Below are 27,521 nucleotides of genomic sequence, written 5' to 3'. Positions count from 1 at the left end.
TATATATATATATATATATAACTAAACGAACTTTATGGTTGTACGGCAGTGAAGCATCAGTGCCAACACTGATGTTGCTGTCATTGATGATGATGATGATGCCTGCAAAATTCTATTTGCTGTAGTTATCAAAATGTTTGAATGACTTCGACACAGTCTAAAGCTGAATATTTTCTGAAATCTATACACCAAAATTGTGGTGGGACCATATATTTTCCAGCAGAACTTGGATCCTGAACTGTGTGAGATGATACAGAATAGGGTTTAATATGATCAACTGTTCCAGTGTGTATGACTGGATTGCATTCCTGTTCCCAGTAGATAAGACGATAACCCGATAGCCGTTTTTGGAAAATGGAGTGACAACCAATTCAATCGCTCTCCAGACCCTAAATCATTGGACCATTCTTCCTGTAGCAACGGGAATAACAGGCTGTCGCGTGCGCGCTCTACAACAGTTTCAATCCAGAATGCAGGAAGTAGACGGAAACAGCGTGAATTCGTCTACGGCCTTGAACAACGAGCTTCCAAAGATCGCATGATGCTGCAATAACGGGAAGAAGGGTTTTCATTTGTGGGTTGAAATGAGAAGAGCGAGCTCTTTCCGGTTGGCATCGTCTTTGACAGCATGCAACCAGTGTTCAACACTGATGCTTTGATACCGTTCCCCACAGGTGAACACCAAGAGACAATGACACGGTCACTGAACCAGCCAATAACCAAGCCGTGCACCAGTTGATGAGGTCGATCGGTAACCCAGTGGTCTCACTCCTAATACACAAGGTTGTGGCTTACTAGTGGCGCCTGCGGAAACCGAACAAAACTTTGGGGCACCATCGACCAGTCAGTGAATTTTGTGGAAAGGCATTATTGCCGCCTAACCTCATTCAATGTCGTGGGACATCATTTAGTTGGAAAGAGTGAAGGTAGATATGTCAGCAAATGTTTTATGNGGGCTAATTCGGCTGCAAACCAGCTGAATCTCCTCACGGGGCTCGTCAGGTAGGCTCAGTTCCCTAGTTTCCGTCAACCTTAGGTTCCACCTGAACGCAAACTTGGACGGAACTTGCCGGAAGGTCTCATGTGCATACGAGTTCGACTTTGACAGGAGACTCAAATGAATTCAGCTGAGTCTCTCGTTTATAATGGCAGCCTAGTGCTGTACATTCAGCTCAACAAAACAGTTATAAACGACAGATTCGGTTCCATTCCGCTGAGTATCCCGTCAAAACCAAATATGTACACATTGACAGGAGAAATGAATTCAGCTGAGTCTCTCGTTTATAATGGCAGCCTAGTGCTGTACATTCAGCTCAACAAAACAGTTATAAACGACAGATTCGGTTCCATTCCGCTGAGTATCCCGTCAAAACCAAATATGTACACAAGTGGGATTATGTGACAGCTAAAACCCTCCTCGGCGTTACTTTTCCGTTTGAAACTACTAACCGCCGATTGCACACAAAGCGCAAGCCAATCGATTAGCCGTGCTGTATGCTTTAATTCTTCCCCTAGATATCGGCAAACGTGCTTATGTTGTCAGATGCTGTGTTCCACAAATTCTCACCTCCCAATCGCTGGAACTGATACCCTCCATCAGTATGTCTTAGTAATGCGTATGAACAATCACAAATTCGTGATCATCTGGTTAAGACCAACTCGGTTCCACAGTTTTCTGGTATCAACAAGCTTACAGTAGAAAGTGTTTCCTCTAGCTGAACAGTCTTGGCGGGCGTCTATAACCCTGAGATAGGGCTGAAACGCATCGACAGAACGGTCAATTTCGGTCGCAAGTGAGCAATCAAGTTAGTAGGTAAGTGATGAGACTAATAACCTAGTTCAGATGCACTTGACAAAATCGGCGGATTTATTGCTGGATAACGATTGAATTTTGGCACGTTTTATAACCAGTGACTGATTTCTCATTTCAAAGCAATCACTTTTTAAAGGTACCAATATGATCCAATGGGTGTGAATAACCGAACACAAGTGGTGAAGTGCATTCAGTTGCAAATAACATTGGTGTTAACTACAGAGTTAAATGAACCTCTCATTCACAACTAAGAACAAGAGCTATATAAAAGCTTGGCGAGCAGCACACAGCATAAAAGCTGATGAAGCACAAGACGGACTCGAGTATGCACATATCCTCATTACCACTTCAAAGCCTAACCATTACTGGAGAATGTAAGTCTATTTGTCCGGAGATAGGCCGAACTGAATAACTAAAATAAATAAATAAATCGTTCACTTGTAACGCCCTTTCGGTGCCTAGCTTCCATGTCACTCAAAGGAAGTACGACGGCTGGAATACCGCCAGGTTGCTCAAGCTTAGATAGAAGGTAGATAGAGGGGGAGAAATGGCTCAAGTGGTTAGAACGCGAATTTACTAACCGGAAGGTCCGTGGTTCAAACCCGACCTCCGCCTCTCGACTTCCCCTGTCTAGGCTTGGGCAACTTGGTAGTATCCCAGCCCTCGTGCAACCTTCGGGTGGCATAGCAGTTAGGCACCGAAAAAGTGCTACAGCTGAACGATTATTATTATTATTATTAGATAGATAGATAGATAGACAGAAGTCGAGATGCAGAGGCCACATTCGAACCACGGACGTTCCGGTCAGTAAATTCGCCCTCTAACCACTGAGCTATCTAGCCCCTGCACCTCTCGCCTCTCGGCCCTACTCCCTACGGAAGCCCAGCTACCAACTGAGAGCAGCAGCACACCAAATGGACATAGCTGCGTGATCTAGTTTGGCGATCCCACTTCGCCAAGAAGCCTGCAGCATAAACTTGCAGAGAATTCAGTAGGTTGTTGTAAGTACAACTGGCATATTGTCATTCCTCGCTATCGCACACCATTTCGCGGTAGAGCCTGCATGAATGTCTACCACAGATACAACAATATTTAAAACGGTCAATCAGTTCACATGCAAAACAAAATTTCAGACCCAGATTCAAACCAGATTGATGAGTAAAAGTTGTCACATCTCAAAATAACCGAATGATGACCATGATAATCCCACCCGCGGCCTACCACAGACAAACTTCTCTTATACCTTTCTAGTCTGTCTTCCATTGCTACCACCATCGACACGACTTCACTTTGGGACTATGGTGAGAAGATTCCAACTATGTCAACTGAAGGAAGAATCCATAGGCCTAAAGAGGGTAGACAAAATCGATGCTCCGCAAAACCTCCTTCCAATTCACTCAGCCACTCTGTCCAGAAGGCGTGCTGTAAGAACAGTGAAATGCGTAAGTGGAGGTGGGAGAAACGATAAATTCTGTTCCTTACTATACAGTCACAGTTTAAAATAGACCACGACTTGTATACGCAAACAGGATGTCGGGAAATGCGTCAACCACTTATAATAAAAACTAAACAGTACGTTGCCCGGTACATTCAGGTGAATCCGGCGTGTTGAGGCTGTGAGGTCACTATTGATTCTGCTTCTGAGCAAAAATCCCAAGTTGGTTGCTACCAAACAAGAAACAGGCCACCAAAACAACACGGAACTACTCCGCAACGCATGGCAGCAAACACAGAATCGCATTCCAAAAACATGGAAGCCTTTTTAGAAAGATAGGGTGGACATAAAATTATCAACCACAACTTTGGAACACTGAAAATTCCGAACTTTACACATAAGGCTAGTTTACATAAACCAATTCGGACAGTGCCCCGCATCGCGAAACACTCAACTTACAAATGGGATAAATACAGGCATCAGTTGAGGTGGGAAGGGAGTCGGTGACATCCAGCAATCCTCACCGTCACATAAAACCTCTTCCTCCTCAAGTTCCTCCACTTCCTCAACATCAAACGCGGCGTTACCAACCCCTTTGGCTGAAAAAGTATCAGATACCAGTTGATATGGACGTGGAGCCGAAGCGTCAACCACTCGATCTGGCGGTTGCCAGGTTATCAAGTTCCACTAAAGTTTTCAAAAATCCAGAAGGTAAAAAAGCAGAAAATGAAGACATGAGACAATCGACGGAGCGGTGGTGGGAACGATTACCGGAGCTGCCATCGCAACACTGCACAAAATTTCGAAACCATATGAACAGTGAAAGAGAATGCCGCACAATTACCGACAATAAGTGTTCAGATGGACTCTGTGTAGATGTACTGTACGTGGGTGATTAAAATCAATGCACACAGATTCACTAGCCATCAGAATCTGACTCAAAAAAAGAGACAGAACACACCGAGTCATTACTGCTAGTATTATCAGCTTGTATAACAAAAAACATAGCAGTGGTGTTTCTATGACGGAATAATGAAACGCGACATCTTCATTCTACTAGAAACAGTCTAAAGTTGACGGAAACATATGCGAAACACCGTATAACCTACACTGAAAAGTCTTCGAATGTATGAAAAAAAACATGAGATATTCGAAAAGTAACCGAAAAGCACTCGATTCAAGTGAAGAGTCAGTGGACTATTCGTAAGAGTTTCAGATAGAAAAATGCTCTTATGATACTTCGCCTTCTGCAGGTGACAAGAGAAGTCGAGCGAAAACGGCGCGAATCATAGCAGAATATTTAGGAGATGAATTTCAGTGGTGATCAACCCAAGCATGATCCAAAGCGAAAACCTACCTGCGTTTCCGTCTGGCCTTGAACCAATGCCTTGTTGATACAGAAGTCGAGATGCAGAGGCCACATTCGAACCACGGACGTTCCGGTCAGTAAATTCGCCCTCTAACCACTGAGCTATCTAGCCCCTGCACCTCTCGCCTCTCGGCCCTACTCCCTACGGAAGCCCAGCTACCAACTGAGAGCAGCAGCACACCAAATGGACATAGCTGCGTGATCTAGTTTGGCGATCCCACTTCGCCAAGAAGCCTGCAGCATAAACTTGCAGAGAATTCAGTAGGTTGTTGTAAGTACAACTGGCATATTGTCATTCCTCGCTATCGCACACCATTTCGCGGTAGAGCCTGCATGAATGTCTACCACAGATACAACAATATTAAAACGGTCAAATCAGTTCACATGCAAAACAAAATTTCAGACCCAGATTCAAACCAGATTGATGAGTAAAAGTTGTCACATCTCAAAATAACGGAATGATGACCATGATAATCCCACCCGCGGCCTACCACAGACAAACTTCTCTTATACCTTTCTAGTCTGTCTTCCATTGCTACCACCATCGACACGACTTCACTTTGGGACTATGGTGAGAAGATTCCAACTATGTCAACTGAAGGAAGAATCCATAGGCCTAAAGAGGGTAGACAAAATCGATGCTCCGCAAAACCTCCTTCCAATTCACTCAGCCACTCTGTCCAGAAGGCGTGCTGTAAGAACAGTGAAATGCGTAAGTGGAGGTGGGAGAAACGATAAATTCTGTTCCTTACTATACAGTCACAGTTTAAAATAGACCACGACTTGTATACGCAAACAGGATGTCGGGAAATGCGTCAACCACTTATAATAAAAACTAAACAGTACGTTGCCCGGTACATTCAGGTGAATCCGGCGTGTTGAGGCTGTGAGGTCACTATTGATTCTGCTTCTGAGCAAAAATCCCAAGTTGGTTGCTACCAAACAAGAAACAGGCCACCAAAACAACACGGAACTACTCCGCAACGCATGGCAGCAAACACAGAATCGCATTCCAAAAACATGGAAGCCTTTTTAGAAAGATAGGGTGGACATAAAATTATCAACCACAACTTTGGAACACTGAAAATTCCGAACTTTACACATAAGGCTAGTTTACATAAACCAATTCGGACAGTGCCCCGCATCGCGAAACACTCAACTTACAAATGGGATAAATACAGGCATCAGTTGAGGTGGGAAGGGAGTCGGTGACATCCAGCAATCCTCACCGTCACATAAAACCTCTTCCTCCTCAAGTTCCTCCACTTCCTCAACATCAAACGCGGCGTTACCAACCCCTTTGGCTGAAAAAGTATCAGATACCAGTTGATATGGACGTGGAGCCGAAGCGTCAACCACTCGATCTGGCGGTTGCCAGGTTATCAAGTTCCACTAAAGTTTTCAAAAATCCAGAAGGTAAAAAAGCAGAAAATGAAGACATGAGACAATCGACGGAGCGGTGGTGGGAACGATTACCGGAGCTGCCATCGCAACACTGCACAAAATTTCGAAACCATATGAACAGTGAAAGAGAATGCCGCACAATTACCGACAATAAGTGTTCAGATGGACTCTGTGTAGATGTACTGTACGTGGGTGATTAAAATCAATGCACACAGATTCACTAGCCATCAGAATCTGACTCAAAAAAAGAGACAGAACACACCGAGTCATTACTGCTAGTATTATCAGCTTGTATAACAAAAAACATAGCAGTGGTGTTTCTATGACGGAATAATGAAACGCGACATCTTCATTCTACTAGAAACAGTCTAAAGTTGACGGAAACATATGCGAAACACCGTATAACCTACACTGAAAAGTCTTCGAATGTATGAAAAAAAACATGAGATATTCGAAAAGTAACCGAAAAGCACTCGATTCAAGTGAAGAGTCAGTGGACTATTCGTAAGAGTTTCAGATAGAAAAATGCTCTTATGATACTTCGCCTTCTGCAGGTGACAAGAGAAGTCGAGCGAAAACGGCGCGAATCATAGCAGAATATTTAGGAGATGAATTTCAGTGGTGATCAACCCAAGCATGATCCAAAGCGAAAACCTACCTGCGTTTCCGTCTGGCCTTGAACCAATGCCTTGTTGATATCCACGACTACAGCAGGAACGAGCCAATTGGGCAATGTTTCTCTGTTACGTAGATTCCCCTTCTGTGAAGTTGCAGGGACTTGTACAAAAACTAGCCGCCCAGGGCAGAAAACTCGTTGCAAGTCGGACACGGTTTGCCTAGCAAGCAAGACTGAGGCCGTCGAATTGAGCTGGCGGAATTTGCAACAAGCCTTGAAGAAATAAGGGTTGAAATCAACTGCCAGTGTTGGGTAAATGCTCTGCTTAAAAAGCCTATCAAAATCTACTAATCTGAGATAACCCGTGCACGCATACAACCATTACCGTCACTATAGTGCTGAATTTGAGATAGAAATAATTGCCATACTGTAAGAAAAAGGTTTTGCAATCAATGATCCATCTTCCGGAAGGACGAAAAATGAGTCTCTCTGTCCTGCGTTGCTAGCATTAGTGCCTGTTGTTCGATGCAAGGAAATGATGCGTAAATGACTCCATGGGTTACAAGTTGAGAAAAGGATTATGTGAGATAATAACATAATTAAAAAGCGTCCCATACCTGGTAATAGGTCGCCATGCTTTCAGCGCACTGAATTTGTCCCAAGGGGCATTTGACTTGCAATACGGGTTCTCCGGTTGCAACTGACGTGACAGCGAACGGAGCGGCTTTGCTCATCCACGAGCTTGTGGTAGCATGAGAGGAACCGGCACAAGGGATGAGCGTAGTTGTACTGGTAAGGCGGGCTCGAAGACGAGATAGCCACTGTCGACGCTCGATTTCACGTCGAAGAGCCGGAGCTTCCATGAAACTCCGACGCATGATATCCTATAAGAGGAAGAAGTAAAACAACGAATAGAAGTGTTGACAGTTACATACCTACCAAGACTGCTGAAAATTCCTCGACGACCAGTTTCACCCTTCAAGAGGCCCATCAGGTAAGCTCGGTCCCCGAGCTTCCGTCGAATGTGTTTTAAGTGAACAGCAGTTGGAACGGAATTGGTGAAATACATTTGCAAATTAAGTTGGTGTTGACGGGGAACTCAGCTGAAGACTTCGCTTATTTCTCTATTGAATGTGCCGAATAATTTGGTTTTCAAGTAGAACGGAAACTAGAAGACTGTACCTACTTGCTGGGCGAAAACTTGGACGGTGCTCTCGGATCGGCGTCTCAGGTGCCAAAGCTTGGCATCGCAATGTTAGGGAGGCCAGCAGTAGTGCTACGATGGGTTTATTGGAGTCGCGGCTTCACATATGATTGACCCCAGATTCCGGAACGCGTTGCGGTCTTTTTAATAGGTCCAACCGGCCCAGACAAAGCAGAAACCAAAATTCGCCATCAGGTTTGAATGACACAGATAACAACCAATGTCAGTTCAAGGTCGAGAAACATACCATTACTTTTTATCGTAACAGAGGACGTAAGTGAAACTTGGGCGAATCTAACGGAGGATCTAACCAGAAACAGGTCAACCAAGCTGTTATGAGGAACGACCCACCAGTGATCCAGGCGATAGATGGATGTCATTTTTCGATTTCTGACCAGCTCAACAACTGATGCCCCCATCATCCACAATTTTACAGATTAGCCGGAACAGTTTTCACGAAATCCCGAATGCATAAGCCTTCCATTTCTCGAGAGCGCTTGTGCCACCAAACTTCAGGCTTCGTTTGAGTTGAAATGTAACCGACGGGCAGGTCGATTTGTGATCTGAGCCTGAAGATATACAGTGTCTCACACCAGAGAGTGACAGGTACTACTCTTAGATTAGTTGTCCCATAGGCAGGAGCCCGCAAATATTACACGCAGAATTCCCAGCGCTGCACATAGCTGTAGTTATCTCCCCCATATGTGATCAATTTCTTCCAAGAGGGATGCTCTTAAGGCGTTTTGCAGTTACCCTTGCAGCTTGTGGTTAACGAAAAGGTAGCTTCATGCTCAGGTTTGTCGTGTAAGGAAAACACACACCAAACGAGAGCATCGCCCGAAGTGACGTGTGCATTTGTGGACTTAGCCTAGCCCTCTGTGGTTAGCGTCCATGATCAGCTTGGTCCCATAAATGTTCAGCAGCAAATAGACGGCGGGTATCACAACGGCGATCATTGTCCTAGTGCCATACAGGTGGCGGTTTGTACGAAGGTACAAAAAACACTCTCCACTATCAATACGTTTCGCGTCCAATCGAAGCATCCTGCCAGAAAGTGCCTCTGATGTACACAGCTGTACCGTCAAGTTAAGGTGCCAACAGATTTACTATGGCCGCATTCAGCGTTGCTCTCTTACTATCCAAGTGTATGAGGGGACGCGGGGTCCTTCAGGAGAACTAACAAGAACAGTTGATTAAATCGTAAGTTTGTGGAAAGGACTTGGTGAACACTGGACTAGCATCCGCTCCTGGATCCGCCGCTCACACCAAACTACGCCCTAGACTTATGCGAGGGAGACCTAGTCTCATACGTGATTCGAACTGAGCCGTGTTTGGAACTAGCTGTAGGACTCAGTAATCTTGGGGTTTTGCGGGATGGATAATTTTGTCCATAGCCAAACCACTCTCATTTGAACGGCCGTGTTTCTGTTCTGGCGTAATTATTCCGGTGAGTCCACACAAAAGGAAAGCACTGGACTCGAGTTTCGCTCTTATTAGAGCTCATCAGCAGTGCATATCCAATGGCCGTGCCGGGATCTGAACCCCGGATATCTGACATGCGAGGCGAGCGTGTAACCGCTACTCCACCAACGCACGTTGGACGCATCTGAATTATCACGTCTGAACAGGCGAACGTGTTCACACTTGGGCGATGTGATTGGTGTGCCCGACTCATCGAACGACGACCCAGCAACTGTCCCAAGGGAATACGACTGGTAAAGGGGAGAAGCATGGCGATTCTAAAGGCATTACTATATGTAGTAAATAGAAAAGTACAGTTAATTCACTTGAGGACAATCAAATAGTAAATCCTAAAATGGAATTAAAGGTGGGCTGGCGGTGGTTTTCGTGTAAAACTGAAAATCGCGTAAAGCGCAGGCCTGATTGGCTCCATACAGACCAATAGGCACATTGGTGGTATAAATATCAAAGTTTAAACACACCTGCGGTGACAGCCAATTGGTCCGATGCAGATGCAATATCATTGAGTAAGTGATTTTAAATTGAGACGCCAACTGCGTAGGCGTGCCCAATATCATGCTGGTCAGAGTTGCTTCAGCTGGAACGCCCAATTTTGGTGAGGCTACGGATGCTCCGACTCCTTCCACCATAATAATTACCGTCCCTGACGCGTCCAGACCCCGACGCCCTGCACGACCTGCCATTTGGGTGTATTCTCCTGTGAAAGGCAAGAAACGCTATCAACTTGTTGATACTCACTGATATGCGCGGGGTACTTTTTCACAAAAAGACATGTCGAAAGGACTAGATCCAGTTGGAAAAGAAAATGAATTAACCTCGCTGGCGTATTCTCACAGAGCAAACAGTTCTGAAACCAAGCAAGAAAGATACCAGTATGAAATTGTAACATTTGGACATATCATGAGGCATTCGGCTATAGACCGAGTTGCACTCACAGCTTTATCCTCAAAATCATGCTACAACTGCTTCAAAAAACTAACCAGATGGTTTTTCAGAAAACCCAAATTTAGTTTATTGCGATATTTCTTGAGCAACAGTGAACAGTAAAAAGGGAAGGCATGCTTTCATGCGTTAGGATTCCAAAACTTAAACGGTGTGAGAGCCTGGATGGGCACATGAAACAGACTTATCACACAGGGAACTGCAGTGAACACTTACCAGGATTGAGTGGGCGACGGCGACGACCATCATACTTCTCCAGTGTGCTGAAAAGAACGCACCGTGCTGGCATGTTCACGCCCATGGCAAATGTTTCTGTGGCAAATAGGAGACGGATAAGGCCACGTTGGAACAACATCTCCACTGTCTGCAAAACAACGAAACGAGGGACACAACAGGACTGGTGAGTCTGAATTCGATGGATTCAGGGATAACAGGCAGAGTCTTTCAGCTAAATTTGGAGAGGGTATGGACGACTACAGTCAGTTAAAAAAAGGAGGTTCAAAGATTATCCCATTGTATCGATTCAGAGGAACTAAACAAACGGATCCAGTCAGTAAAAAAACATGGGTCCGTAGCGCAGCAAGTATCGCAATGTGAAAAGTATACATAATCAAGACGGCATATCACCAATAACCCAGTGTGATGTGGTTCAACACAAGACGGAAAAGAATCGAGAAAAGCTTAAAATGCATCAAAAGATCGGCGAAAATCTCAATGCTTTTAAACATCTCTTCTCAGAGTCGTATTTCCGGTCTCTCTTCCGCTGCGCACGAATCACTCCAATGCCTGAGTCGCTGATAGTTCCCTACTATACGAATAAACCATCTAAAGTTGCTGTCAATCGTTCTATCCAGAGAAAGTCTCGCTGCAACGAACCATCCGACGGATCGTGAAATTTACTTCCTTAGTGAAGCGATACAAGTAGCTATCAATTTCTGTTCATTCAAAAATCCCTGGAGGTCCAGTTTTCTTAAAAACCGGTTGCTCAGAAGTAGCACACACAAGGCAGCCGTAGATAGTATTGCTATGAGAGCATCTTTAAGCGGAAAGTACAAACCTCTTTCAGCAGTGGCAACATTCCGGCATGATGGACAGCCAGTCCACGGCAAGCCAAGTCACTGATGAACAGCACCGACGGCAGGCGTTTATCGGGTCCCTTGAGACGGTTTTTGATCGAATAACGCAAGAATTGTTGAACTTCATTTTTCTCGTCTGAAGTGACAAGGAGCAGCATGCTAGGGGCTGATTCTATGCTATGTACAAAGTGTGCACACGAAAAAGCCGAACCTATAGTCTGTCACTTTGTGCTCAGGTGGAACTAGGGACCTAGGAACCTAAGAGCAAAAAATTAACACCATGATGACAGCACGAGGAACGAATCAAAAGACGAGTGAGTGATTATGATTGTCAAACAGATGACATCCGTGGAACCGATGAGACAGGACCGAATCTGAGAATGCGTTAGAAATTTCCTTCTCAGAAGCATGCGGAAACAGATTATACATTGCAGATTACTTACTAAGGGAAGGGGGAATACTATGCAAGCGTCAGAACTGCGAAAACTCGGAACGTACCCTTGCTCAGTAAATCGACAGAGGACAAGTTCTCTGCTAAAGTTTCCAAAGAGTTTCGAGAGAATCCAAAGGCGATGGCTGGCATGAGTTCACGTTCTTGTAAGAGACGTACAACACCAAGCCACATGTTTTTTATCCGTTTCTCATGGACAGCTAAACCTCCGGGAGCTGGAATGCACGCGATAGAATAATGTGTTTCATTAGTAAGGCCATCAACATACTTAGTGAAAATAGTCGGGAGGGGGGCAATGAATGTAGTAATCAGTTTTGGGAACATGTTGGAATACGACCAACACCGGTGCTCCATGGCCATGCAACCAGTATCACAAACCCAGTACAAAAAGCAAAAAGGGCCGAACTGTGTACTGCAGAAATCAAATCCAGGTCCATTTGTCTTAAAGCTGTTCACGAATTTGTCACTTGCATCCCAGTCTCATCCAAAAATACATTTGGCTGACGTGTAAAGCACGGTACCAAGCATGTTGTTCGAGCAGCGACGTACCTTCTCCAAGATAGCTGCATCATGATCGAAATTAGTGGAACAGTGATAGTCGGTATTGGGAGAGTGGAAACAACTTCAAATTTTCAAAAACAAAAACTGCCACTTGACTCATTTTCACCCTCCACATTTATGAATGAATGTGGGATGCAAATACAGAGTAGTCTTGATGCTTACTATAGCTAAAAAGGAGTAAAGACTGTTGGTATACTAACGTTAATCAGCAAAATCAACTGAAGTCGGTTAACAGGTGAGAAGAACAAGGTGTGATGCCAAAAAACACCTGCCACTGTTCAATATAATTGACAATGAATACTATGACACCGAATATGGTCCAAAGATAGACTGGTAGTCCACATTTGCGTGCCACTTTTGCACAACTACCAGCAACAACTTTCCGTGCTACGAATCGACGCCCGTAAGGCTGTATTTCACGAGAAGTAAACAACTATCCTGTGGTTGCTGATTCGAGCTGTGACCAAATTTTCCTGTTTCCTTTCGAAATTGCAATATAGCTATGGTACGGTATATGTAGAGCGGAACGTATAGAAAGTGTACGCTTCAGATGAAAACTATTCAGGCCGGTAAATTTTTAGAATGAGTTATTAGGGCGAAGTAGTGACAGAAGCGATGACCGCAAAATTCCGAGGTGAGTGGCTGAAATTCCATTTGGTATGTTGTGGTACCAGCATTTGAACCTCGCTTCCGTTTACTATTTGGATTCAGTTCCATTTATTTGCTTTTTAAATACATGAAATTGTGTCCCACTGCTGTTAACACTACAGAGAATGAAGACGACGCAGGCTTAAACTGGAAATAACCTGTTTCTGTTTTCCCATTTAGTTAATTCCATCGAAGAGGTTGATTAGGTATGAACAACCGAATTCAGGTTGGAAAATTATGATAGGAGTCTCTCGTCCGTAGATCAGAAACAGCACCTCTCATAGGATGATGGAACAAAGGCAAACAAAGATGTATGATTGTGGTGTTCATACAACAGCTGACAGGCAAGAACACAACGTACAAGGTGTGTAATTCCAGCGTCCGGGCGTGTTGGCCTTGCCACCTGTGTAATGTTGTTTAGATGCTCCCGCACCACCCTTTCCACCCCGACCACCTCCACCAGGAACGACAGCGCCACCTCGACGTGCTGCCAGTTCTTCAGCTCGACTGGTGTCCCCACCTGATTTCTCACTGTTCGCTTTCTTAAGTTTTGGTGCGTTGAAGGCGACTATGGCTTGCTTGTAACCTGAGTGTAAGAGCGAGACAGGAAAAACAGGTTCACAGGCTTCGACAGCTAACATGGACAACTAAGTTGGTCATAATAGGAGAAAATATTAGAATGTGAGCGAAATTTTCGCCGAAGTAGACGCGAACACGAAAACAGAGGATGTGACAAGAATGACAGATGAAACAGGACCCACCGAGCCTACACCTGAAACGACACCGGTTATCCCATAGGATTTCCAAATATCCTATGTGGCAATACGTGCCGCGGTTCATTTGTGTTGAGATTACAGTATTCAAGCTCAATTATGGAGAAAAGCAAAATGACGCCAGATGAATAGACTTACCGGGGAGGTTGAACTGACTATGTTTGTCAACCACTAAATGCAGCTGCTTCTCGGGGCTTTGTCCATCCAACCCGGTGAATAGATAATGTTCCAACGGGACCGGCCGACGATTGGTCGCAACTACATGGATTTCACTTCCACGAATCCGTCCGAGCCAATCAGCAAACTCCATGGTATTCGGAACAGTCGCACTCAGCATTACTAACAGCACATGCTTAGGTAGCATTATCATTATTTGCTCCCAAACATGGCCGCGTTCTGCGTCATTAAGGTAGTGAACCTGGGAAAAAAGATTTCAGTAAAATGAATACATTTGAGGCTTCCGTAAGATAAACAACTTCGGCGGACAACAATAAAAACAGAAACCGTTCTGACCTTGCCGAGTTCTTAAACATACGGCCACAAACCAGAATTCAAGTGCTGGGCATTAATGACACAAACAGATAATCATACAGATAACCCGTACATGGGAAAACCCGCAGTATGGAGATCTGGCGCACCTGCTTTGGAAAACAAACTCTATCAATTCGAACAATAGCATTTGTCTACACGCCAAGAAGAGAACTACAACCAAGTACACATACATTTATGCGGTGGGCGACAGTGTGCGCTCGGACGCCATAGAACATCTTCCACCGAGAACGTAGACTTCACTATTACCATAGAACGGATAACTATTAACATATGATCAACCTTTGATAACGAACATGCCTGCATGTTGAAACATGAGAAATATGCACCCGACGAGAGAGAAACGGTGGGACGCTAACCTCATATTTCACGATTAGAATTCAAATTAGTGTGCGGCTGATGAGCCGTGATAAGAACAAAACTCGAGTTCAGTGTTTCTTTGTTTTGGTGTGAATTAAGGAGAATAATCCCTTCAGAATAGAATGGAGACTGCTCAAACATCTAGGTAGCAAGGTGTTCAACCACTTGTAGAGCGCGTAGGTTTACTGGCTGTTGATCAGGTGGCTTTTGATCTGCTCTCCGACCTGGGCAATAAACCTGCGGATGTTTCGTCACTAAACGAGGGCATATTTTCAATGTGCTGTTGGGTGGGTACTTTCAAGTTACTTGCATGCGTTGGATAAGTACCTGTTATCTCTTGAGGTGGCAAGCAAGTTGGGAGACATTATTCTCGTGAGTTCACTGGTCCGTTTGTGACTGGTATTGCGTTGTGGTCTTAGTTCCTTCGGTTTGATTAATTAGCCCGACGGCTTCTCTGTTTACTGGCTTTCTTATCTCGACTGGATTGTTCTCAGCAATCAGATACCGATACGATACAGCGTACAGCAAAAAGCAGACGCCCACCTTATTAGGTAACAAAGCCGCCTCACTCTATTCTCTGTGAAGGTGTTCGCGAATAGCTGCTGAAGTGAATGTACTAGAGTGGTGAGCTAAAATATACAGCTTGCTTCATTGAAAGAGAATGTGACAGCATAAGACCTCAGAAGAGCAACGTTTGGGATGACTGTTCTTCAGCTGTGACACTCAAAGCGCACCAACTCAGATCGGCAGCGGAGTTGAATAATTCATCAAGACATCCAAGCCTACCATACGGCAATGTCCAAAAGATCAGCCAATGTGTCGGAGGCTTTCGAAAATTCACCAAGTAGGTATGTATAGAAAATACTTCAAATTCTTGAATATCGCTACAAATGAAATGAAAAGAGGCTTCTGTTCGGTGAATTCGGTCGAGCAGTATAAGAAAACACCAGCTGGTTATCCCGTTAACTTCAAGAGGGCTTATCTGCACATCAGTGCATGTAGTTTTCACACCCAGTAGAACAGATCCATGCATTGTATGCAAAACCGCATCTGTTACGTAATTCAACGGAAAATGATCTAAAATGCTGACGTGCAGTTATGCGACAAGGTGGGGAACCTCAGCAACCTTGGTTAGATCGACTACCTGTCCGGCATGACAAAGCTTTCAAGGAAGTATTCAAGTAGGGTAAACTACCAGATACATGTTCCAATCTCCCCAGGACCGTTGTCTCCACATTGACATACACACCAATCGTAAGGTCTTATATGCGCTAATTTGGTGGAAAGTGTACACTGCAGTTTGAGCGCAGAGTATTGCCAGCTCCAAGGCGTCTAATGGTGAATTGCCCCAAAAAAGTTGAATAGTGTTTAAAAGACAACTAACACAGAGTTTGAAGACAAAGTCGAACCAAGAGCTGCACAGTCATACCACGAAATGGCTAATCCAGGCCGGGCAAAAACCAACAACGACGGCAGTAAAAACACTCAGTGAACCTGGACACGCGAGTTCTTCGTAACGCCAAGCCGCGTGGGAATATACTTCGAAATGCAATTAAACCCTGTGTAAGTTCGAGTCAATCACATTGCTGGTAGGTCACTCGGGCTTAGAAGACAAAGTGCTTAACTCCTACCCGAAACGTCTCAGGTGCCGGAATACGAAAGCTACGAATCAGCAGAAAAGAGATGGTGCTAGCTGAGTTTTCAGAACCGGTTGGTTCAGATGTACAACATGAAGTCCATAGTTAGAATTCTAGAGAATGCAAAAGTGCCATACCTATTGGCCGACAAAATCTGACGTTAGAGATCAACATACCTCATCCATAATCACAACCTCCAGATCACGAATTGCATCCGCTGCGTTGCACAACATATTGTAGAGAATCTCTGTTGTCATTACCAGGAAGGTAGATTCTGTAGCCACTTTGATATCACCAGTCAGAAGGCCAACATTCTCCCCAAAGGTACGCCTAGGTGGCAGATGTAAGCAAATACATTAGATTGAATAAGGCCACGATAGTGAAAGCAATCCCCATGCTCACGGTAGTGACTGAACTGGTGATGCACCGGAAAAAAAATACAGGAAGAGCAGCTGTTCAATACCGGTAGGGAAGAAAAGCCACGTTTGTACGTGAGACAATCCGGAGGCTCCACTAGGATTAGCCATGTATTGACAAGAAGGTCAAATTAATTCAGAGCCTGCACCTGTCGTTACTGAGAACAAGAGCTCATCTCTCAAGGTGCTTCATTTGATACGGTTACCAGTGACGTCATCAAGGATAAAATCAGAAACTTATTTTTCAAAAAGAACAACCGTCTTGACCGCGGGGTCGCATATTTCCGACAGAAGTCAAGTTGGCAATCTGACAATGTAGCCATTTCTTTCAACAAACTCGCTCAACCCCAGTCGCAGACTGAGTTCAAATCCTCTCCTAGTTTCTAAAGTAACGAAGCGAATTTCTAACCATGACTAGGGTACTTAGGCTAACTCGGGAGGAAGGACGCATTCTGGCGAACCGGGGGCCTCAAACGTTGTACCTTCATTCAAAAAAAGGTGATAACAATAATAAGTTTTAGCCCACTTGTAACGGAGCTACCTTCAACAGCACAGCGACGTCTGACCTAATCACTCGAGACGGAATTCCGAGAGCGTTGGATATGCTTTAGAGTAGATGCGGTTGCATTGACCACATCTCCATAGCACGCAAGTGCTTGAGCAGCATCACTCACACCGCCAACCAACTTAGCGGTTTTCTTGGGATTCAGAAAAAAACATCGATTCTGTAAATAGGTTAGCTTTCCCACTAATACTTGGTCAACGAGGAATACCCTCAAAATTCGTGAAAATTTACTGTACCATTTATACCTGTACTTCCAGGGACATTGGGCTTCATAAAGACCTTTGACAAAGTTTCCCAAGGCTTTCGCCATTTTTGTCTAATCTTGTAGCTGACAACATCCCGTTGTGTAAACTCAACAGGCAACAAAATGGATGCCGAAATCACCTTTGCAGAAGAATTGGTAGACTCGGGATACGCGGATGAAATAGTTCTGTTAACGGACGGTCATGCATCCGCACAAAGAACCCTAAACAGAACATCGGCATGTGCCATGCACTTCAAAGTTCTACTGCAGGATTTCCCACACCCACGTATCCACTTCGATGTTCACACTGAGGAACTTTAGTTTATTGATAGGTTAGCTTATCTTGAAAGTTTTACTGCGACTTTATCTGCATTGTAGAATATGGAAGATCAACCAAATACCGAGTTATTAAACTCAATTCCATTTGGGGCATAATCTAGTAACATACGGTTTGCCGATCAAAAGGAGAACCAAGAATGACTTCAAAAAACAGGAGTGAATATCACCAACGACCCATAAACATTAAACAAATACCTCTCTCAAAATCACTTTATAAAAACCAAGGCTCACCTAAAATCATGAAATTTCTGGTTTGACAGAGCTTTGATTGGACTGGTATAGATCACACGAGAACCACGACGACGGCACATTGCACAAGCATACTCCGCCACCACTGTCTTACCAGCTGACGTGTGTGCAGCCACAAACACGGATTGGTTCCGCTCTAGACAAAGAATCGCCTGTTTCTGAAACGTGTCCAGCTCGAATGGCCAAGTATAGGCTGGATCCTTAACCAGTTTGGAAAAGCTTGGGAGTTGTTGGGAGGTATCTTCCTAAGAGACAACGATCAGAATCCGAGAGCAATGTAGTTTGCTGTCATGAGCGGCAAAATAATGTGCAAGCGCAGAAGCATATTGGATAATAACCAGGTTGTTAAAAACGCCCAACACGGTGGGCAACACAGCTCGGGCTACAAGGGTCATGTGTGTACAAGATATCTCACCCGACCATGTAGACCACATTCTGACAGTTATCCGTATTGCATATATAAGTTCACAAGTGGATTGTCCGGAGCACCAGTCATCAGACTATGGTCCAGGTGGCTGGGTTATTATCCCAAAGGCTGTTTTACCTGGTCTTCTGCCATTGGCATCAGAGTCTGAACCAATCATTCTTCTTGTACTACATATTAGCAGTGAAATACATACAAGCTATTTTACCGCGGTAACCACTGCTGTGATGAAGGTATTAAGAATGACAATAACTTAGTCAAAGTAAAATGGAGCTACCTTAAGCCAAGATACCGAAGAAAGTGTCCATAGCATTTTCAGCAGAAAGCATTCCATATCAAAAACAACCCCCAAAAAAAGGTATCTCCTCCATTGTTAAAGCAGTCGTTTCAGTTGTGAAGCATATTCATTCCCGTGGACACCAATTCCAGAAGACTGGTTCAGATTCGTGAGATGTGCCTCATTGAGTCCCATTTTCGTGGCCCAGCCCTAGTGAACTTCCGTCCGACTATACAGATTATTGTGCTTCCCAAATAGAAACAGAATGGGGTTGACTTGGTGAGAGGTTAGGTGGCTCGGCGTAGGTGAAAACTTGAAACTTGAGAAAATTGTTCAGCTGTGGCACTCTTTCTGTGCGCAGCTTATGTACAACCCAAAGATAGCCCGAGGATAGAGATACTTCCAGGATACTCAAGCACAGATAGAGGCACTCAAGAAGTATGTATTGAGTTCCAACCACGGGCCTTTTGGTCCTTCTACGTCCCAACCATTAAGCTCTCTCAGGGGAAAAGCTTGATGTGCGTTCTGATGACATTCTGAAAGGATTTCTAAGGTAAATGTCATGTGGAATTTGAAATATTCTAGGCTCTGGGGGGAAATTGCAATCCAAATAATACGGGTCTAAGCCAGTGTAAACGCAATACCGAAAGGACCGCAACCAAACCTGAGTTTATTTAGTTGCAGTCAGATAGCATGTTTTACGCGAAGTAACCGAAAAGAAACCATGAATTTTACCGATTTTTGCACGACGAAAGACTTGCGTAGTGAAAACAAACTTGCTCTTAGTAGGAAGACTATGTTGTATGGGGAGGGGCTATTTCCACTTTTGAATGGATTAAACCCGTGAAGCCTATTTGTCTTAGTAAGTATGGACCGACCATTAAAAAGTGACTTCTGATTGGAACTAATCACCCTATTCACAATTAAGGCATATTTTTCAAGCAAACCATTCGAACAATTAGTGATTTTGAGTTTATTTGGTTCTGCTTCACCACAACGTGCTTTTGGAGAAAATTAAAGAGGAAAGCACATAAATGCTAGAGCGTGATGTACCGCTGAAATAAGTCTGTCTTACTGAAATGAATTTGGCCAGTTTTATCCGACCCACGGAACCGTAGAGGAATAGCAGATCAGTCAAAGGTCAAAAATGAGGGCTAAGGGAATTCGGTGAATCCCTCACTACGTTTATTTCCAGGAACGCGACATTCCTGAACAACGTGGAGCACATGGCCAGGATAAACAGGTCGTTATTAAACCAACCATTCCCTACAACCAAATAAAACGAGTCTTGACAGTACGTCTTGTTCCAACTAGCTGGTGGCTTGATCAAACAATTCAACGGTACGTGAATAGCTCTGTAGGTAGGAGAATTCTAAAGTCAAGGAAAACTATCCTTTCCTCTATAGAAAAGCACATAAATGCTAGAGCGTGATGTACCGCCGAAATAAGTCTGTCTTACTGAAATGAATTTGGCCAGTTTTATCCGACCCACGGAACCGTAGAGGAATAGCAGATCAGTCAAAGGTCAAAAATGAGGGCTAAGGGAATTCGGTGAATCCCTCACTACGTTTATTTCCAGGAACGCGACATTCCTGAACAACGTGGAGCACATGGCCAGGATAAACAGGTCGTTATTAAACCAACCATTCCCTACAACCAAATAAAACGAGTCTTGACAGTACGTCTTGTTCCAACTAGCTGGTGGCTTGATCAAACAATTCAACGGTACGTGAATAGCTCTGTAGGTAGGAGAATTCTAAAGTCAAGGAAAACTATCCTTTCATGTAGGGATTCTTCCCAATGGTGTTCGCTCTAGACATCATCGTCATCATCGATAGCATGACACCAGCGTTCAACACCGATGCTTCGCTGCCCTATATCATGGTTGTACGCGGGCTGGGATACTGTCAGGGTGCCCACACCTAGACAGAAAGACGATTAGGGTCCTCAACCAAAGCTTTTGGCTCAAAAGCCTAACCGCAAGGCAGTGGTGTTTGGAAGAAAACGCAAGTGCATTTCCATTTCTACGGAACAAATTGCCGCATATTCCAACACCCCCAGCCTAGAGGACCAGGAGACTATGATTGCCAGACTTCTAACTACTGACCAACCTGGTATGATGGACTCTGAATGTCACGAGGACAGCCCCCAGTATAGCTCGATGAGTTGCTGAGGTGCGCAAGACGTCACACCAAGGTAATGTCGCCTCTTTGTGACGACCGCTCTAGAGAGGATACACCGTGCTCAGTGAACATTTGAAATCAACCGGTAAACAAGTGATTACTTACCAAAACGGCATATTTTCGCATAGGTTCTTGATGTTTGAGTCGCTTTTCCATCAATAACCTTGTCTCCGTTTCCAGATTAGCGAGCGAAAATGTGGATTTATCACAGCTGTGAAGCCCGAGTTCTTGAAGAACTGAGTTTGGAAAAGATAATAATTTTTCGTAGGCGTTTTTGTAATTTTCAATGTCATCCGAGGACCCGCTAGAACATACGTTCACGTGCATGAGGGAAAACCGATCTTTAACGCGACGGTGCAGTTCGTTAAGATGGATAGAGACATCATGAATAACTGCAGGGTCCTGAGATAAAAATTATAAACAAAACAAAACAACACACCTTGATCCGCGATTCGGGTGCACGTGAGCGCAGATTGAGGTCATAGGTGACGACACCGTAGTCCTCAGATAAACATGCTTCACCGGTTTCGAAGCTCCTGTGAAGGACACTATCATATTCGGGGATAGATGGATGCATTCGAAACAAATTCAACGGCGCAGACGATAAGGGAATGTCATCCGAACGTGCCCCCGGGGCCTCCAGAAACCCACACAAAGATAAAATGCCATTACTACAGTACATTATCTAAAAATGCGTACGCCGTCACTAAAAAGTAGGGGCAAGACGATGAGACAGCTGAAATGAAAAGCCGATAGAGAGAAAATGGGACCAAGTCATCATTTTTCGGTGGGAAAAACTGAGAAGTCTGATAAGCGTGCATCGAAATATGAAAGGGTCTGAGGCAAAATGGCCGGGGCAGCAATATGATTGAAAGTTTGGCTAAACTTTCAGGACCTGGTCCACAGACACAACAGAAATAAACGCTGGACATCAGCTGGCTAGTACCATGGAATCACGTTCTATTTGAAATCCCTAATTTGGAGGAAAGAACAATGCTAAGAAAGGAACGAAGTCCCAACACATCAAGGCACTTTGACGTGCGTTCCCTAAATTTATTCATTGGATGAGGACAGAAACTGAAAAGCGGAGTTAGTCGGCCGACTAAGGCTGCCAAGATTGTTACAACGGTATTGTGGGGCGAGATGGCCCAAGTGGTTAGAGCGCGAATTTACTGATCGGAAGGTCCGTGGTTCGAACCCGACCTCTGCCTCCGAACTTCCCCTGTCTAGGCTTGGACAACTTGGCAGTATCCCAGCCCTCGTGCAACCTTCGGGTGGCATGTAAGCTGGCACCGAAAGGGTGCTACAGCTGAACGATTGTGGGTATCTATGGGGAAAAAATGGAGCGGATAAGGAATAAGAAGTCGATACAAAAGCCACTTACTGATGAGATATGGACCGAGCAATGCCTAATGAGAAACCTTTGCTGAGATCTGTCAAATAATTAGGCTGGTACAAGGTCTATGTTTTCATCGGTATCATGATCATTATCAACAACACCATCAGAGCCAGCGAAACCAATGTCGATAGTGATGCTTCACCGCCGCGCTATATTTAAATTCCCTAAGTGAAAAGGAAGAGCAGATGAGCGACATTCTGAGGTGACTACGCCCTCAGACGCTCTATCAGGTAATCTGGAAACTATCAGTACGAACAATACTGACATCGATTAGTCACCATTTCTTACAGTAATTCCGGCCAAGCGTCGGTAGGGTCATTGGGATTCCATCCTGAAAGACAGACCGCATCAACAATACCAAAACTCCTCATACTCTCTTTTATATCCTTCAAACAAGTCACACGTTGTCCACCTCGTAGTTTGAGCCATTCTGAAGGAGGTACGGAGAACAACACAGCGTCGTTGAACGAGTATTCGAAGTAAACAAGCCACGACGTAAGCTAAAAGTTTTAAGCGACCGATGAAGCTGCTGCACAACCAGACACTCGGCCTCGAACTACATTGTTACGAATTCTTCAACGTCATCCAATAAGAGCAACACTTCTGAGACATCGATGGTGAAAAACCCAGAGACACATTATATTATAAGTCTTCACAGGCTGTCCTGCGACCATACGACAACAGACCTTACTGTAGACTGATACATGTGATCCTAAATCCGGCTTTATACATTTTTGACGCCACAAGTGAAGCGAATGGGCAAAAATGATTGAGGCTTTTGAGACTCATGCACTTCATCAGCGTTATGCCAACACCGAGGTATGGAAAATCCTCCACAATCTCCAGTGCTTCCCTTGAATTTGAAGAGACATGTTCAGAAAGGGTACTTTATGAAGCACGAATTTGCGCTTTGTAGGTTCCAGGCGCATGCCGGAAGACGGTACGATGGTGGTCAGTTTACTCAACTAGTGTAGGTTTGAACAACCTGAGAGTATTGCAGCCCTCGTGCTTCCTTCGGATGGTACAGCAGCTAGACACTGAAGGGGTGTTACAGTTGAACGTTATTATTATAGTTCATTCGACAGTGACTTTCATCTTCAAGATTAGGAAGATGTCGTCTATGTATTGAACACTGACAAGTTTTTCACTAGCACCGATTTGAACATCGGAGTTTTGAAGATCCTCCCGCGTTTGCACCATTATTTCATCGAAGACAGAGTTGAACAAATCTGAGACAGCTGGAACTTTTGCCACAATACGAGTAATCATATCACGAGGTGGTCCGTCTCCTACGGTAGGAGTATGAAGGCAGTAGGTTTTCCCACCAGGCAGCCATCATTCCAGATTTATGGGGTCAGCGATTCTGCCCTCATCCGAGGAAAATTTCACTCTGATGGCCCGGATGCTCAACGTGACCGCCGGCGGATAATCCATTAAGGTCAAACCCTACCAAGAGCAAGGTGCCGCCCCAAAAGCATCCGCTGTGCGCAGCAACATCACGATGGAGACAACTATGCACTACTCCATCCGCCCTCAGACTAGGCTGGCCATTCGCAGTCGAGCGTCTTAGACTATTTAGTCATTGAGCTCGAGGTACACCAGCGGCCAAAGCAACCAACTTCTGACCGTAAGTCCAGTGGCGTGAACCTATTTTTGGCTCTTCTGTTGTTCCACTGTAGGTTTGGGAGTTACAGCAACATTTCAGCCCTCTTTGAATCGCACATAGTCATGCAATGAAATAATTCCACAACCCCAAACAGGGTCACGTTTGTGTAGGATGGTTGTGGAAGGCCGATTTGGTACATTCCCCAATCGACCTTCCGATGCAAACACCCTCTATTGTTAAGAAACGCAGTGACAAAATAAGTTCAAATGGGTCATCAGGTCAAATGACAGTCAGGAACACCTCCATTAAACATGACCCAGATTTCGAGTCGACACCAGGGAAGCGTATAAAAACTGGAAATATGGGTACCGGCAACCAGACAAGCCACATTCCGAATATCCCATCGATGGAAAATGTCCTATTTGTGGGTAAAATTTTTCAATGAAAGGCCACAGAGTGCTCCAGAAGAACAGCCAAACACTGGAACCTGTATTGACGGTTCGTTAGAGAAAAGTGCGGAACGCTGCATGAGGATAATAAAGTAGCCTTTAGGGATCAAAATATCGGCGACCTGCTATTGACGAGAATGCTGGTACCGTAAAAACGCATTGATTATGTGATCAACGTTTGCGATCAAATTACCCAACTCAGCGAACACAGCAACGACCCCTCTAAGAGAAAAGAGTAAGGAAATCACAAGTTTGATGACTGCTCAGTGGTTGGAGCACGAATTTACTGACAGGAGGGTTCGTGGTTCGAACCCGACCTCTGCCTCTCGACTTCCCCTATCTAGGCTTGGGCAACCTGGCAGTATCGCAACCCTCGTGCTTCCTCGTGGTAGCACGGCAATTATGGACCGAAAGGGTGCTACAGCTGAACGAAGCGTGACCTCGAGAAAGGTTCACCATTATCACAAAAGCCTCCGAACGCAAGGTCAAAAACCCAGCGGAACGAATACAGGAAGGACGATTTCCTCTAGTTTGTCATAGCTAAGTTCGTTAACAATGGAGAAGAGGGTATGTCGGTTCCGAATGCACTGTGGGTAGGAAGGGGAAAGCCCGACATTTTAAGGCAGCACTGAGGTTAGCAGCAGACACTGGGCGCATATTTCGCTAGGGCTTCATCACATATGAGACGAAAAGTTCAACGTTTCTTGTAACTTAACCCCTGAGGACCGGGTCCCAGCTAGGGCGCTGAAGTCGACGGAAGAAGGAAGTTGATACTGGGCTATACACTAAGTATTTCCCGGCATCACATGGGTGTCCGAGAACAAGGTGAAATCGGCTTTATTAACGACAGCCCACTAGATGGTCGTAGATGCCTCTTAACGCTACCAGAGAGCCTAAAGAAGCACTTGTAACAAGACAGACGATGTTGAACTACTTGAGTCAGAGACCGTGCTAGATAAAATGTGCATGACAAAGACCTGCGGAACATGCTTAATTTTGAAGTGCTGAAAGGACAGAATCGAGAAGAACGTACGCTCAAACTACTCTTCATACGGCATTTATAACTTCGATGGAAGAAAACGGTACGGAGGGCCATACTTTCTGTCGCTTAAAACATCAGAAGCTATGTACTCATCTGCTTAATATACAGAATCCCAAATTCTTCCTGAAACTTGGTGATAGACCAACCTAAAAACTTGGCGTTACATAAATTACCTCATCCCAGGCAATTTCAATTCTACGCATGAGTGGCAGTCAGACTGTACTTCTATCCCCGAGAAACCGCTTGAATATAAGCTTCTGAAAACGATACTATGATGTACCCTCTACCAGCACGTCAGGGAAACCGAAAAAACGTAGACAGGCGACCATCAATGGAATTCAATTCAATTTATCAGCTATAAACTATGTGCCATAGGCGCATTAGTTCCAGCTGCTGCAGTTTCGATCACCGGAAGACGGGAAAGTGGAACATACAACCAGGCGAAGGCATGATCCGTTTGTTCAGAAATTCGGTAGCTATGCATTGAAGGCGATAGCTTTGATGCACGAGAGCCACTGATTGCACGATTAGGCCGTTTACGCCAACGTCATCAAAGAAACGGAGACATCGTATGAAAACCCGGCCGCCAGCTCGTAACCATGAGGTCGTTGAAAGCCTACCTGTCGGCTCCGCAAGCGCGATCCAGCCAACTGTTCCAGGAAACCGAGAAACACTCGAGTTTCCACGCGATCATTGTTTGATGCTGTTTGGATCGAAAGAATCTGGCGAAGAAGGCGCACAGGCTAGATACAACCATGATTTGAATCTGCTCCAGGTACTGCTCCAGGTTGATAAACTAGCCGATGCTGATGAACCAGGAATTCGAGTTCGACGAATTTTACGATTAGGAAAACGAGTTGCGGGCATCCACCGACCGCTAAAAATTGTATTCGAAAATGCAGACGCTCCCAAGCGCTTACTTTCTCGCGCATGGGGACTTAAAGGTATAGATATTTACATCAGATCAGATGTGGATCCATCTCAGCGAGCTCAGCTCAAAGCCGCTGTTGTGGGACTTCGAAGGCGCACCCTTGAAGGTGAAAATGATCTACGTATCGTAAATTTTCGAATAGTCAAATGGCGTGCATTCATAAACCGCCCGGTCACCTTAACAGCGCGCAGCCAGAGTCATTCGCTGGCTTGCGTGTAGCTTTTATGAACGTACGCAGCCTTTTACCGAAACGAGATGATCTGCGGCAGTGGGTTTCTGATGTAAATCCTGACATTCTTGGTGTTGCAGAAACCTGGTTGGATTTGACTGTCCTCGATCAAGAGATAAAACTCCCTGGCTATGAGCATTTTCGTTGCGATCGTCAGCAGCGGCTTCATGGTGGGGTGCTTCTCTATGTGAAGTCGGACATACGTTGCCGGTTACAAAACACTTATCTGAGTAATGATTGTTACTGTGAACAAATTTGGTGCGAAATCATCACCACCAAAGGCAATTTTCACGTGGGAGTGCTTTACAGGAGTCCAGCTAATATCTCTTCCGACTGGATTACACGAGCTCAGAATAATCTATGCGCCCAAAACGTGCTACTTATGGGTGACTTCAATTTTCCCCATGTAAATTGGTCCAGCTATACGGCCGTTCCTGGTTGTACCGACTTGGAAACCACACTTCTCAATACGGTGCTAGAAATGGGATTGATACAGCATGTCCATCAACCGACGCGGTCTCTGCCTTATCAGATTCCTTCCTGCCTAGATTTACTATTTACTCAAGCCGAGCAAAGATTGGATTCTTCATCAGTTTCTGAACCACTGGGCACTAGTGATCATATGACATTGTTTACATATCTTAGGCATCCACATCATCGCACTCCACCGCGATTACCCCAGAGAAATGTTTGGAAAACAGACTTTGATGCGTTATTAATTGCGGCAAATTCGACGGACTGGACACTACCAACAGAAGGATCCGTTGATAAATGTTGGCTTTCTATTAAAGAAAAAATATCATGGCTATGCGACCTATATATGCCTGTTCGACATTGCAAATCAAATC

General features: G+C 44.7%; 4 protein-coding genes across 4 annotated transcripts in view; 3 read left to right on the top strand and 1 right to left on the bottom strand.

Annotated features, from left to right (window-relative positions):
- T265_00221 (hypothetical protein) overlaps positions 1-4,147 on the top strand; it is a gene marked incomplete at both ends in the record, with an annotated part of 17,933 nt that extends 13,786 nt beyond the window's left edge. Inside the window, one exon of the mRNA XM_009163929.1 lies at positions 3,801-4,147. Coding sequence (XP_009162193.1) covers positions 3,801-4,147 — 347 coding nt within the window. The remainder of the gene's footprint in view (positions 1-3,800) is intronic.
- Positions 1-21,699, bottom strand: part of T265_00220 (hypothetical protein) — a gene marked incomplete at both ends in the record, with an annotated part of 34,395 nt that extends 12,696 nt beyond the window's left edge. The window contains 14 exons of the mRNA XM_009163928.1: positions 3,708-3,935; positions 5,782-6,009; positions 6,680-6,781; positions 7,255-7,521; positions 9,785-10,020; positions 10,482-10,629; positions 11,323-11,507; positions 11,840-12,007; positions 13,363-13,587; positions 13,913-14,192; positions 16,497-16,650; positions 18,116-18,378; positions 21,123-21,419; positions 21,457-21,699. Of these exons, the coding sequence (XP_009162192.1) occupies positions 3,708-3,935; positions 5,782-6,009; positions 6,680-6,781; positions 7,255-7,521; positions 9,785-10,020; positions 10,482-10,629; positions 11,323-11,507; positions 11,840-12,007; positions 13,363-13,587; positions 13,913-14,192; positions 16,497-16,650; positions 18,116-18,378; positions 21,123-21,419; positions 21,457-21,699 (3,024 nt within the window). The remainder of the gene's footprint in view (positions 1-3,707; positions 3,936-5,781; positions 6,010-6,679; positions 6,782-7,254; positions 7,522-9,784; positions 10,021-10,481; positions 10,630-11,322; positions 11,508-11,839; positions 12,008-13,362; positions 13,588-13,912; positions 14,193-16,496; positions 16,651-18,115; positions 18,379-21,122; positions 21,420-21,456) is intronic.
- Positions 21,700-26,084: 4,385 nt separating this feature from the next.
- T265_00219 (hypothetical protein) lies at positions 26,085-26,663 on the top strand (the record flags this gene model as incomplete). Its single annotated transcript, XM_009163927.1, has 1 exon — positions 26,085-26,663. One exon carries the CDS (start codon positions 26,085-26,087, stop codon positions 26,661-26,663), a length of 579 nt encoding a protein of 192 aa, XP_009162191.1.
- Positions 26,664-26,668: 5 nt separating this feature from the next.
- Positions 26,669-27,521, top strand: part of T265_00218 (hypothetical protein) — a gene marked incomplete at both ends in the record, with an annotated part of 24,694 nt that continues 23,841 nt past the window's right edge. Inside the window, one exon of the mRNA XM_009163926.1 lies at positions 26,669-27,079. Within this exon, the coding sequence (XP_009162190.1) occupies positions 26,669-27,079 (411 nt within the window). The remainder of the gene's footprint in view (positions 27,080-27,521) is intronic.

Source organism: Opisthorchis viverrini (assembly GCF_000715545.1).
Source record: "Opisthorchis viverrini unplaced genomic scaffold opera_v5_2, whole genome shotgun sequence".
Lineage (NCBI taxonomy): Eukaryota > Metazoa > Platyhelminthes > Trematoda > Opisthorchiida > Opisthorchiidae > Opisthorchis > Opisthorchis viverrini.
This window is presented reverse-complemented; position numbering and strand designations above follow the sequence as displayed.